Source organism: Cyprinodon tularosa, unplaced genomic scaffold (genome assembly GCF_016077235.1).
Source record: "Cyprinodon tularosa strain WSP-4 unplaced genomic scaffold, ASM1607723v1 ctg183, whole genome shotgun sequence".
Classification (NCBI taxonomy): domain Eukaryota; kingdom Metazoa; phylum Chordata; class Actinopteri; order Cyprinodontiformes; family Cyprinodontidae; genus Cyprinodon; species Cyprinodon tularosa.
Genome location: NW_024038631.1, coordinates 947,278 through 960,289, shown reverse-complemented (window position 1 = coordinate 960,289; position 13,012 = coordinate 947,278). Strand labels below are relative to the sequence as shown.

Here is a 13,012-nt window from a genome sequence, read left to right as displayed (position 1 = left end):
AGAGGAGATCCAGCATGAGTTTATCTACGTAGATGAGGCTGGGTTCAACCTGACGAAAACACGAAGGAGGGGAAGAAACATCATTGGCCACAGAGCTATAGTATAGTCAATGTCCCAGGGCAACGTGGGGGTAATATAACACTCTGTGCAGCCATTACACAGAATGGGGTCCTCCACCACCATGCCCATATGGGCCCTTACAACACAGCACTCATACTTACATTCTTGGACCAATTGCACAACATAACAGCAGCAAATCAAATCGATCATATGCAATACATTGTTGTCTGGGACAATGTGTCTTTCCACCGCTCTGCTCTGGTTCAGAACTGGTTTCAGCAACATCCACATTTCACCGTCCTATATCTTCCACCATACTCTCCATTTCTCAACCCTATAGAAGAGTTTTTCTCGGCATGGCGGTGGAAGGTATATGATCTCTGTCTCCAGGCTGAGGTACCCCTCATCCAGGCCATGGAGGAGGCCTGTGACCAGATGGAGGTAGCAGCAATGCAAGGATGGATTCATCATTCAAGACGTTTCTTTCCAAGGTGTCTTGCTAATGACAACATTGCCTGCAATGTTGATGAAATTCTCTGGCCAGATCCAGCTAGGCGAAGAGACAATGTCTAGTTTTTGTTTCGTTTTGTTTTTTACAGTAAACTTACAGTACAATACGTAAAGTGACATTTTGTTACAATATTAGGAATCTCCATGTCAACATTTTGGGCGTGTTGAGAAATAAATGAGTTTCTTCAGTCTGCAACATTGGTCTTGTGTAGTGTTTGGTGAATTTACATTATATTTGTACTTTGTTGATGGTAACCAACTCTAATCATAGGGAAGTAGAAGTGCTAAAAGTGTTTTAGGTTTATCACAGCAGAGTGTAAGTCGTGCAAACAGAGTATAGTAATGTGAAACGTGTGTGTTTCATATGGTAACAAAGTGTGGTTTTTAAACAGAAGTGTATAGTTTTTACAAGAGTGTTTAATTATGCAAAGGATCTGTAGTGTTTTGCTAATTGGGTGTGTAGTTGTGCTAATTGTGTGTAGTGTTTTGAAAACACGGGCCCTGTTTTGAAAATTGTGCTTAAGCAATCCAAAAAAACTGTATTGTACTGTAAGTTTACTTTAAAAAAACTAAACAAAAACTAGACATTGTCTCTTCGCCTAGCTGGATCTGGCCAGAGAATTTCATCAACATCGAAGGCAATGTTGTCATTAGCAAGACACCTTGGAAAGAAACGTCTTGAATGATGAATCCATCCTTGCATTGTTGCTACCTCCATCTGGTCACAGGCCTCCTCCATGGCTTGGATGAGGGGTACCTCAGCCTGGAGACAGAGATCATATACCTTCCACCGCCATGCCGAGAAAAACTCTTCCATAGGGTTGACAAATGGAGAGTATGGTGGAAGATATAGGAAATGTAGATTTTGCTGAAACCAGTTCTGAACCAGAGCAGAGCGGTGGAAAGACACATTGTCCCAGACAACAATGTATTGCATATGATCAATTTGATTTGCTGCTGTTATGTTGTGCAATTGGTCCAAGAATGTAAGTCTTCCTCTTCCTCTACCTCCAGCATGGCCTCCATCTCTTCCTCTTCCGTTGATTCCTCCTCTGTTGATTCCTCTTCCTCCCCTTCCTCCTTGTCCTTCTCCTTGTCGTCCTCCTCCTTGTCCTTGTCCTCCTCCTTCTCCTCCACCTTGTCTTACTATTTCTCTGACTCTTTCCATTTTGCTTGAAGACCGATGAACTCACCTGCTGCTTTTTATAGTGCTTATACACCTGATTGGTGTGTCTACAATTAAGCAAACAAGTGTTTGCACACCTGATGACTGTGTTGAATCAATTGGTTGGAAGGTGCGGTAATTTGACAGTCAGTGCTTTGGTATTGCAAGGAAGTGACTTCATAATAAATTTTTGTGTGTAATGTATGTTAAGTGTGTTTAGTGTTTTGCAAATCACTGTGTGTAGAGTTTTGCAACAAGTGTGAGGTTGACAATGTGCTTATAGTTGTGCAAATATGGGTTGATGTTTTGCTTCTTGAGTGTAAGGTTTTGCTTATAGTGTACTACTTTTAACTTTAGTGTGTAAGCAATCCAAAAAAACTGTAGAATTCTGACTTAATTAAAGTTTTAATAAAGTCAGAATTCTGAGATTAAAATCAGAATTCTGAGAAAAAAGTCATAATTCTGAGGAAAAAAAGTCATAATTTTGAGAAAAATAGTCATCATTCTGAAATCAAAGTCATAATTTTGAGGGGGGAAAAATCGGAATTCTGAGACTAAAGTCAGAATGCTGAGATTAAAGTCAGAATTCCGAGAAAAAAAGTTAGAATTTTGAGATTTTAGTCATAATTCTGAGATTAAAGTCATAATTCTGAGAAAAAAAGTTATAATTCTGAGATTAAAGTCAGAATTCTGAGATTAAAGTCATAAATCTGAGAAAAAAGTCAGAATTCTAAGAAAAAAATCTGAGATTAAAATCATAATTCAGAGAAAAAGTTTGAATTTTGAGATTAAAGTCATAATTCTGAGATTAAAGTCATAATATTGAGAAAAAAGTCAGATGTCCATCCCCATATGAACTAGAAATAATTCTTAAAAATATGTTTATCTGTTTTAATTTTTTCAGTGGCCCTAATCCTCTAATCAGAGGATAAGGAAGGAAGGAAGGAAGGAAGTAAGGAAGGAAAAGTGTGAGGGGTTAAGAAGGAGTAAAAGTCGTGCAAAGTTTAGTAAACGGAGAGAATATAATAAGGTGGAAATGATTTTGGTGAAATGTGAAAGGGAAGAAAGGAAAGGGGGGTAAGGATGGGGGAGAAGAGGTGGGAGAGGAGGCGCATCAACAGTCCTCTTTTTTTCCCAGCCGATCAGAAGGTTGCCGAGCGCGCAGCAGACCGCCGTGCGTTTGTCCTCCTCTCAGCCACACGAACCGCCCCAAAAAGCACCGGTCCGGTCCGCAACTTTTCTCTGCGCCATCTAGAAACTACTAACCCCCCTAACACCGCCCGCCTCCTGCACGTTCTGTAGCAATGGAGCCGTAAAAGCCTCCACAGGGAGCTGACCGGAGTGAGTAAAGCAGCGGCGGAGACGCAGCAGACCAAGCGGCTATGGAGGAGAAGCGCGGAGAGGCTGGAGTCTAGAATAAACATCCATCCATCCGGACTACTTGCTGCAAGCTTCCCCAACTTTTCTGACACTACTTTTTAAAATCCAGGGTGTTTTATTTTTATATTTCAACATTCGATCGTCTGAGCATAAAATTGCACAACAAGGATGCAGGGAAGGAAGAAAGCGAGCGTCTGCGCTGGATGCTGGAGGCAAATGCTGCTGTTTTGCTCCATGGCTCTGCACCTGATCCCACTGTGTGTCCACGGTAAGACGCGGCTTCTTTCTCTGTGCACAGCAATCATGCAAAAGCGTTTGCATCAATTAGTTGAATTGTCTGCTGCAGGCAGCAGCAGCACATCATCTCAGTGGATTCAGGGAAGGCTACCGTAACATAGTCCCACAGGGCAGACAGAAAGGAGGTCAGTGAGGCTCACATTGTAGGTTAGGAAGTTCTTCTCATTAATGAACCGGTAAAATGTATTTAAATTACTATATTAATACTATCCATTGCTGCTTTAATCCCAACCTACATGGTAAAAACGTAATATACCCAATTATTAAGAGATTTTCCACTAGAAAACATTTAAAAACATTATTCTAGTAACTGTTACAGAGTGATAATTCAGATGATGCAAAAAAAGGATGATTGTTTAACTATCAGTGAAAGTATGAAATCTAAAATAAAATTACATAAAGCATAAAGTAGGTCAGCTTAAAGTCTTGAAGACCCCATCTGGCACCAGAATAGCAACATAGTTAGAGCTGCTCAATATATTGAATACAAATAATATAAATTTGTGCAAAATCCTAACTAACAAACATGTCAAATATATGCATCCGATCAGATAACTCAGATGGTTCGTTTACTGTCCTTTGTGAACACATCTGACAATGATCAGAGCTAATAGAGAGGTGGAAACGTTCCTGTAATGGAAAAGAAAGAGTTACAGAGGAAGATCTAGGTTCATCTTAATCAATACTGTGTTATAAAAATTTGAAAGTTACATTAGAATTTTAGGTTTTACTTAAGTAATAATGTCAGAAAACATACAATTACATTTCATATCTGCTCCATTTTCAGATATGTGGATGCTTTTATTGTATATGAGGTCTAAAATGCTGCTAAATACTCCTATTAAAGGAACACCAATGAAACAAGCAGTGTTTTTTGACAATCAGGTCACTGTTTTAACACTGTCAGTACGCAACCACAGAATCCTCCCCAGAAAAATCCCAGGACCCTCAGGTTCGTGTGACAGTAACAACGTCCAGCAGTAGATGCATTTAACCGGATCCCCAAAGGGACCACAGCTTCACAAAAGGCGAGGATTAAAGCCGAGGGGTAGCTGATAAATAATTCATGAGGGGTCTGAGGACATTCTGATACACTCAGTTAGGGAAAATAGGGCAAAAAAATCTAAAGTAAACATGAAAATAAAAGAACCAACACGTGTGCGGAGGACCTCAGACAAAGGGGTTTGCTGCACATGCACGCCGGCCACATTGCTGTCAGATTAATCATGCAGGAACGTGCACGAGATGAAATCAGTCTGGCGTTATAATCAAATAAAATCCGACTGATTCATCTGAGCAGCTGAAATTCACATGGATGTGGTTTTATTGTCACTGTGTCTGGGTTATATGGAGCAACAAAGACATCCTTTCCCTGTCAGTTCACCATTTCCACCACATCCACTGAATCAACAGAACATGGCACTTTATTTCACTTTAACCCGTTGATTTCATGAACACAATGTTTCACAAAAAGACAGATGCATTTTAAACGTTTTAAGATATTTACTGCCGCTTTGAAAGATCCAGTTTGTATAGAGAAATGGTTCATAAAACCTCTAATTACATTTTGGATTTGTCTTAAATGTTAAATTGATTGGAACTAATCAGGTCATAAAATATGTTCCATTCTCTTTAACAGCTTGTGACTCAATCTAAAATCATATGCAATTGTCACTAAATTCAAGCTGTTTTGCACAATTAAACAGTTGAACATGGCAGATTTAATGAGGGTGCTTTGTTGTTTAAATTGTGGTTTAAATTGGGGGGAAAAATATATAGTCATCACAGTATCAGCACCAATATTTATATATCGCAAAGCACTATTTGAAATGTTATATTGAAGAGAAATTATGTTCCATTGGTTTTTAACATTAAATATCTATTGTTACTTTTGGCTTTTTGGAGTTTCACCAAATCATTAAAAGTCAGAGAATCACTGCTGAGAAAACGAGGATGCAGTAGACTGTTATTGTCATCCTAATATTAAACTAAAATGCCAAAACCTCAGGATTTTCTTATGTGATCTGGCACTAGATTAAGCCCCATCCAAGTGAGGAGTTAGAACTTAATGCAGTAATTGGACCTTTTTGTAACGACATTTAAACTTTACCCCCTTTCAATACACATTTTATTACAGGTTTAAAAAAAGCTTTAAAACTTGGAATCTTTTCTTCTTTGCTGCAAAGTAGTTTAGCTGGAATTTCCTTCTGTATAGTACCCTTAAATAGCCTTAAATAATCCTATTTCAGAGCATTCACAAACACGAGAATTGTCTTGTATTGGCCCTGCTTCAAAATTTCTGCATAAGGTCCCTCTTTTTCCCTAAATGATTCGTTGGGAGCAGTAGACCAGCCAGTAGAACTAGATGTATAGAACTGAGCTCCAGGTTAACCCCTAAAGCTTCCAAAGGAAATCGTAAATCTTCTACAGAATAGTAAACTATTTCATCTTACGTTTTCACAGTAAGTCTTAATAAGTGTTATAATTTAAAATGTATTTAAAGGTGGTCTTGATGCAAAGGATTAAAAGCATCCTGTCCTGTAGATCATCAATATTTGTCACTTATTGCTCCTCCTCTTGACTGGGATGAGGGGTAGAACCGGAAGTGTACCTCAGTGTCAGGAAATTAGCTTGCATGGATGTTTTTATATATTTATTTTGTTCATATCTGATGATTACCATCTGGGTTGTTCAGTGCTCTATATTCGGTCTAAGCGTTTCACTCTAGTAAATGCTTTCACTGTAAAATGTGGAAATAACTTCCAAAATAAGCAACACCAGCGTCTATGTCCTTAGTTTGGTCTCTTTTGTTCATGAGAGAACTTAAGTCGGTTTTATCCAATAGATGGAGCTAATGTTGATGCTTTCTGAAGTCTGTGGCAACCCACGCCATGTTGGACCTCAGTGAGCTTTCTTATAAGCTTATTAGATATATTTCAGACCAAACTAGGGATACAGAGTCTGTGTTGAATAAATTGTAACTGGTTTCTAAAGTTATTTGTGACTTAACTGGCTAAATATAGGCTTTGTCAAAGAAAACTTGGAAAAAGTGGTCTTGTACTGTGTAGTGAGAAGCAACCAATCAGACGCCAGAGTCTTTATGGATGTTTCCCTAGTCCCGCCCACTGAGTTTGATAGGTGCCGCACAGACGACATGACATACATAAATACTTAGTGAAATATAAAATGTGCATGTAAATAAATAATAAAAACTTATGGGGCGGGCTTTGGTAGCGCAGTGGTAAGCACACACGACCCACATACGGAGGCTATACCCCAGGCTCACACCGACTCCGGTCTTACCGTTGCGGTGTGGTGGGTGCGGCGCCGCAGTGATTCCAAGTCATTAAAAAGACGTAAACCTTTCTCACCGGCTGCTGAGCTGTCTGGCTGCGGTTACCGAGACACTCCGGCACTGCATAAAATTCCGCAAGAAAGCTATCCTTGCGGCGTGCCGGAGCCCTCCGCAACAAGCTCTCGCAAATATCCTTATTTGGGCCGTGTTATCGCGTGAAGTTACGTGAACTCAAGTGAACTTCTGTTAAATCTCCGGACCTGTTGCCGGAGCCGCAGAACCGCACCGCACCGTAGTCAAAAGGGCAGTGGGAGAGGGGGTGTGCGGGAGTTGCGGTCTCCGTCGGCTCGGTAACCGCACCGGAGCCAGTTTGAGCAAGGGGTTAGTCCTCGACACGGCCGACCCCGGGTTTGGATCCAACCTGTGGTCCTTCGCTGCATGTCTCTGCCCTTCACTCATACCCCATTTCCTGTCAGTCTACTGTCCAAAAATTGAGCCACTAGTGCCATAACACCCCCCGACCCAAAATAAGTGGTGTTTAACCAATTTGTTGCAAATTATTTAATTTAATATTGTAATGATGCATAAAATATTTAAATAGTATTTAACTGAAGAGTTTTCAATTGTTGAATAGTATTGATGGAACATTTATTTATTAGTTTTACGTGTTTTTTACATAATACATGTACAGATATTTATTTAACCCTCCATAGATAGTCGATTGCCAAAAAATGACTTGCTGCTGAAATTCACCTTCTTAGGTCCATGAATCTCACTAAACATGGCATCGGTTTTTTTTAAATAGTGAAAATGACAGAAAGGCAGAGGAAGGCTTCCATGTTTATTAAAAAATGGTTTAATGAGATGGAGATTCTATCTCTGCTCCAGGGATGGTGCAGGATATTAAGATAATGAAATTCACCATCATCATCTTAACGTCAGTTGGATTCAAAAATTTTCCTCAAGTGATTTTGTGGCTTGTCACCTTCCAGATCAGGTGCTTTTACAGTAGCACAAAAAGAAGCTGGCAGATTTGGTGCAGACAGCCACCTTGGGCTAAACCTCCACCCCCACCCCTCAACCCACCCATCAACACATCTCGCTTCACCGGTGAAGTGAGGCGGCAGCTTGTCCCACATCTGCGAAGGACAAAAATCCAACCGTCCGTAACTGACAGCAGACAATCTGAATCCCTTCGTTCATTCCATCTATATATTTTTCATCCCTCTTCTAGTGGTCATTTGTAATCCTCATCCCTCTGATGACATGCGGCCCTCCATCCCCCCCAGCCCCCCCATCCTCCTGGTTGGATGATGGCTGGACCCTGGATGTCTGCTGCTTGTTTTTGGACATAAACCCATGGATGTGCTCTCCTCCTCCTGTACTATCTGCATTTTCTCCTCTGTCCTGCTGACACACATATCTGGTTAATCTTTAAGCCAAATCCTCCCTCCATGAGCCAACTAACCCAGTCCAGTGCTTTTTATCGTAAAGGATAAAAAAGAACAGACAGCAATCATAAAATAGACTCATTTTGCAGCTCTGGTTAAAGATGAAAAATAGCGATGCATGCGCCGTCTCGGCCTTTTCCTTTTAGTCTCCATGGAAACACTGCACATCCAGTGGCCGCTCTGTGTGTTCATATCGCTGCCATGACATGTTTTAGCAATGAATTTCATTAAAGCCAAAATGTTTGGATTTTGTGGCTGAGTGCCTACTGGCTACACTATGTGTGTGTCTGTGTTGGCTGTATAAACAGCTTCCATGATGTCCTAATAGTTAAATTTGAAGTGTTTTTTTGTGGTTCTACTCTGTTGGAGATTTTTAAGAAATTATATAAGTAACAGAGCTTCAGAGCCTCCATGTTTTCCAAAGTACCAGGAAAAGATATTTGCACTTTTAAATCAAAATACTTCTTCACCATTTTGTAGCAGAGAGGATAATATATGGATCCATCAGTTAACAGAGGTTATCAGGGTTCTCAAGCAGAACAAAAGTCCCATCAGTGTCATTCATTTTGTAACAGGATACATGCTCGTCAAAAAGTTTGACTTTGTTAATCTAGTCAGTCCACTAAACAGTTTTTTAGGAGATGCATTTGAGTTGAAAATGTTCATCAGTGGTTTTGGCTTTGGAAGTTTGCCATTGATTCCATTTTTCCCAGTCGTGCTGTTAAATCTTGACCACTGACCTTAACTGAGTTGGGTATGGCCTGCAATGTCCAGTAGGATTTGTTAAAGCTCTTTTGGAGACATTTTGCTTGGTTGACCACTGCTGGGAAGTTTCATTACTGTAACATGTTTCTCCATGCCTCCTAAAGCCTGGGTTCGGAGCCGTGGCAGCTGGCCAAAAAAGGGGGAAATGGTGCCCCCCCACTCACCCACTGACCTTGATTAAGACAAAAAAAATTACAAATTTAATTATAAAATTATTATTTTTCAAAACATATTTTTTGGATAGATATTTAATCCTTAATGACGAGCAAAGCTGTCTTGTTCATTGTTGGATTGTTGATGTATTTCCATCCTGCCCATAGACTCTCATTAAAAGTTGTACATGTCCAGTAGCTCCTCTTCAATGTAAAAGATATTACAATCCTGGGGAGTAGCTCTCCACCACCACACACCACCTCCAGCCATAGTGCTGACGCCACAGTCGTCTGTTATAAAGTGCAGCTGATTGACAGGTTTATATAAAGATTTAGCAACAAGGCTTGGCTAACTGCATGCAGCAAAGCTAATGCTTTATTCTGCTTTCCCTGCCTCCTTTTTCAAACTCCATCGTCTAACCAAGCATGGATTAAGACAGGTGTGACTGATTAAAAGGGGTCATAGAATGATTATATAGGGTATTTGGTGCTGGTCCTTAAGGTCTCTGAATAGGGTGTGGGACATTGGTTGGGCCGAAAATGGCTAATTTGCTGTTCCATGAGCCCTAATGCAAGCCTGGTTAAAAGCTCCAGAATGAAATTACGGGTTTTTCTTCCTTTTATGGTATGCTGATGAATACTTAGCTGAGCTGTACGCTGATTGGTTGGTTTACAACAAGCAAAGCTGCTGAGCAACAACAGCATCATAGCAACAAGCACTCACTCACCGAAACATCAAATTATTGATATGTTATGGGACCAGATGTCCCTTTTTCCACACACGTCCTACTTTTCATACCTAAAAAAATGTCCGGGGGGAATTTCAAAATCGTCCGAGATTTTGGTCGACTACAGTGCAACATACTTTTGTATATTCTGCTGTAAAGGGAGTCTTATATTTTCGTTTTTTTACTGGAGGATTCAACTTATTTCACAGGATGCACAGCTTTGAGTGGTAACTAGGTGGCTGTAAGAGAGTAAACCAAAACTTACTGGTTGCCTTATTTTTCTGACTAATCCAATCAGCCACTCTCTTATAACCAGTCGCCTGGAACGCTTGTTGAACAGAGCATCGCTTTGGATGGATACGCACAGGTTTCAAAAGCAACCTCCTCCCCACACCCTGCTCTCTCTTGTTGTTCCTGCGCAATCAAAGTAGTTCTAATCCGCACATGGTGCACGAATTATTGTATTGCCTGCCCGCTCTCACTCGCACAAAAAAAAAAACAGCACCTCGCATAGTCTTAAATCCAGGATACTTTATCCGACTCGGTGAACAACTATCTATATCAAGGAGACTCCTGGAATTTCCGGGAGACTTGGGATGTCTGTTACGGACCCCCAGTACCCCTCCTACGGCTGAGGACGGGTGGCTCATGGCTCTCTGCTGAGGAACAGTCCAGTCAGTCCAGAACCAAATGAGGTAACATCCCCGAATTGACGTCAACTCTGTGCTTTGTTTGAATTCGCCCATTTTATGGTGGAAGTTTAGAATTGTGAGATTTGCATAGAAAGGAGGTGTCGATGGGGTTTAAACTTCTCTGTACGTCCATTTCACCCACTGAACTATCGTTTTTCATCTATGACAATATAAACTTGGTTTTACATTCTATGACTCCTTTAAAGCACTTTTCATAAAGTTTTATAATGTAGTTTTTTGTTGTTGGCAACAAAAATATACTGGTGTATAATATAATACCCCTAATACAACATACACGAGAGGAAAGTTGTAGAGACATTTAAAGCATTTTAAATTATACTCAACTACCTTTCAGTTTGGAGTGTAAATTTGCCTAGCTGTCTTGCTCAGGTGCACAGCAACATTTGACAGGAGGTAGTTTGAATCATGACCACAAAGTTTTAACTAGTTTAAATAATATTATTTAGAAAACTTGTTTAGAAAGCACATTAATAGGGCTATTATTCTAGACTCTAGTTGCAGGGATGTTGGATGTCTTGGAAGTTTATGATGCCTACCACTTTGAGGCTTTCTTCCCCATTATGGTTACAATACCAATGAAAAGGAATATGTAGTTCAGAAATATCACAATGGCTCTTGCTCCCCATCTGATCCTCAATCTTGATATCAAGCCTGTCATTGAAAAATGTTTGTAAAGTAACCTTTATACCTGAGTAATGGATGTTATACAACAAGATCCATGTAAGCGACTGGAACCCTTTAATCTGATTAATAATCCAAGAGAATGTGTTTAGAGGAAGTATAAGTAGGGAAACACTAACTGCCTTCTGACAGTCTTTATGTTTGTGAGATAGTGGGATAGTGTAATAGTGGGACAATAAATGGTCTTTCTATTTTTCTTTCAACTTTAGTGGTCATGATTGCATGCACAACTAAAATGAAAAAGCTTTTCTTTATTGTTGTCTATTGTGCATCATTAATGTGAACCAGGTAAATAACAGTTTTACCACAAAAAGGAAATGTTACGTCTCTCTTTGCATACCATAATCTCCCATAGTTGCATCAGAGCCATAATGTATTAAATTATCTGGAAAAAAAAAAACATTGCTACCTTATTTTAACACAAAATAAGACACCCCCCCACCACCGTGCCCCTCTTCTGACCTGAGAGACACTGATCGAATTCAGCAGAACCAACAAAATCAACCTACGCTTATTTTTTTCACTCTGCACCTATGAGTTACCTCCCACGTCTTGCATTTCCGCAGTGATTCAGCTGCTGATGTTCATTGACGCCTGCTTATGTAATCCTGTTTATGCAAATGGCCATGCTTGTTGAACGGTACAACTGTCTATTTTTTGACAAACAAAATCTAATTAGTCAGAGATTTATGGGTTCATTTTTAATGGTTACCTGGAGTATGATTACAAAATAAAAATTCTGAGGATGAAACCTGCACCAATGTACTTCCTGCAGCATGTAGGTGTTTTTTTTTCTCCTGGTTTGACTTTCAGGTGTATTTTTTTTGCATTGGTCAACCTTGATGTTAGTCCTCTTTAAGTTTTTTCAAAAGGTCATGAAAGAACCTTTACAGAGTTTAATGAGCAGCTGGACATCAGCTTTCCTCTGTCAATGAAAGATGAAACATCGTGGGTGTGCGTTTTTAGCAGTGCTGAGTCTGCATTCTTCTCAAACGTGTGATGCCCTTGAATGGAAATGTACATTTCAGTGTTATAAATGTGAAGTGAGTGTATGATAACCATGTAAAATGCAAATCTTTTCTGTTTTAACGTTACAGCTTATATGCTTCTCTGTGTTCACGGGTCGTATTTCCCTTCACCATAGAACAGTTTTATTTCATTTATCAAATGCTGCATTGCCTGTGTGTCAATGTGTCCTTGTTGAAGCGAGTCAATGAGTTCATCCTCGTGCACATGCTTCCCTCTTCTCATCTGGCTGTGCCGGCTCTCTCCTCCGCTGCACGCTGCCACATTAGCATGCAGCTCGCTCATCCCTCTCCTCTATCCTCACACACATTCAAACACCTGTCATGGCAACAAACCACATTTAACAGATAGAGAGATAATTAGGCAGATGGGTACGTTTGGTTTGTGGATGCAGAGTTTTTCTCAATAAGATAAAATCGAAACACTTTCTTCTACTCTGATGTTTAATGGTTTCAAATATGCACATTTGCAAATACCGGTACAATTAAATTATTGTAGGTTTAAATATTTATTTTTTTACTCTTGAGTGGCACAGCTATGCTTTCCTAATCTAATGTAAATAGATGTTTTACAAATGCCAACAGATACCTGTTTAACTATTAAAAAATAAATTAACAGTTAAAGGAAATGAAATGGGTTTTAATCTCATCTAGATCTCATCTTGTTCTTTTTTTTCTCTTCTTTTTTAACTTCATTATCTTCTAAATTTAACCAATTTACTCACAGTTTGATTAGACTGTTTATAGGGACTGTGAGGGGGACACTTTACACAAGAAGTGATAAAGTTTA

General features: G+C 39.7%; 1 protein-coding gene across 10 annotated transcripts in view; it reads left to right on the top strand.

Annotated features, from left to right (window-relative positions):
- The first annotated feature begins 2,852 nt into the window (after positions 1-2,852).
- Positions 2,853-13,012, top strand: part of LOC119781844 (chondroitin sulfate proteoglycan 5-like) — a 73,014-nt gene continuing 62,854 nt past the window's right edge. For 5 of the 10 annotated variants that reach the window (XM_038282438.1, XM_038282435.1, XM_038282433.1 and 2 more), the window contains exon 1: positions 2,855-3,383. In XM_038282438.1, coding sequence (XP_038138366.1) covers positions 3,284-3,383 — 100 coding nt within the window. In that variant the 5' untranslated portion in view covers positions 2,855-3,283. Of the gene's footprint in view, positions 3,384-13,012 lie in introns of all 10 variants that reach the window. The other 5 variants (XM_038282430.1, XM_038282431.1, XM_038282432.1 and 2 more) reach the window with 2 other exon arrangements.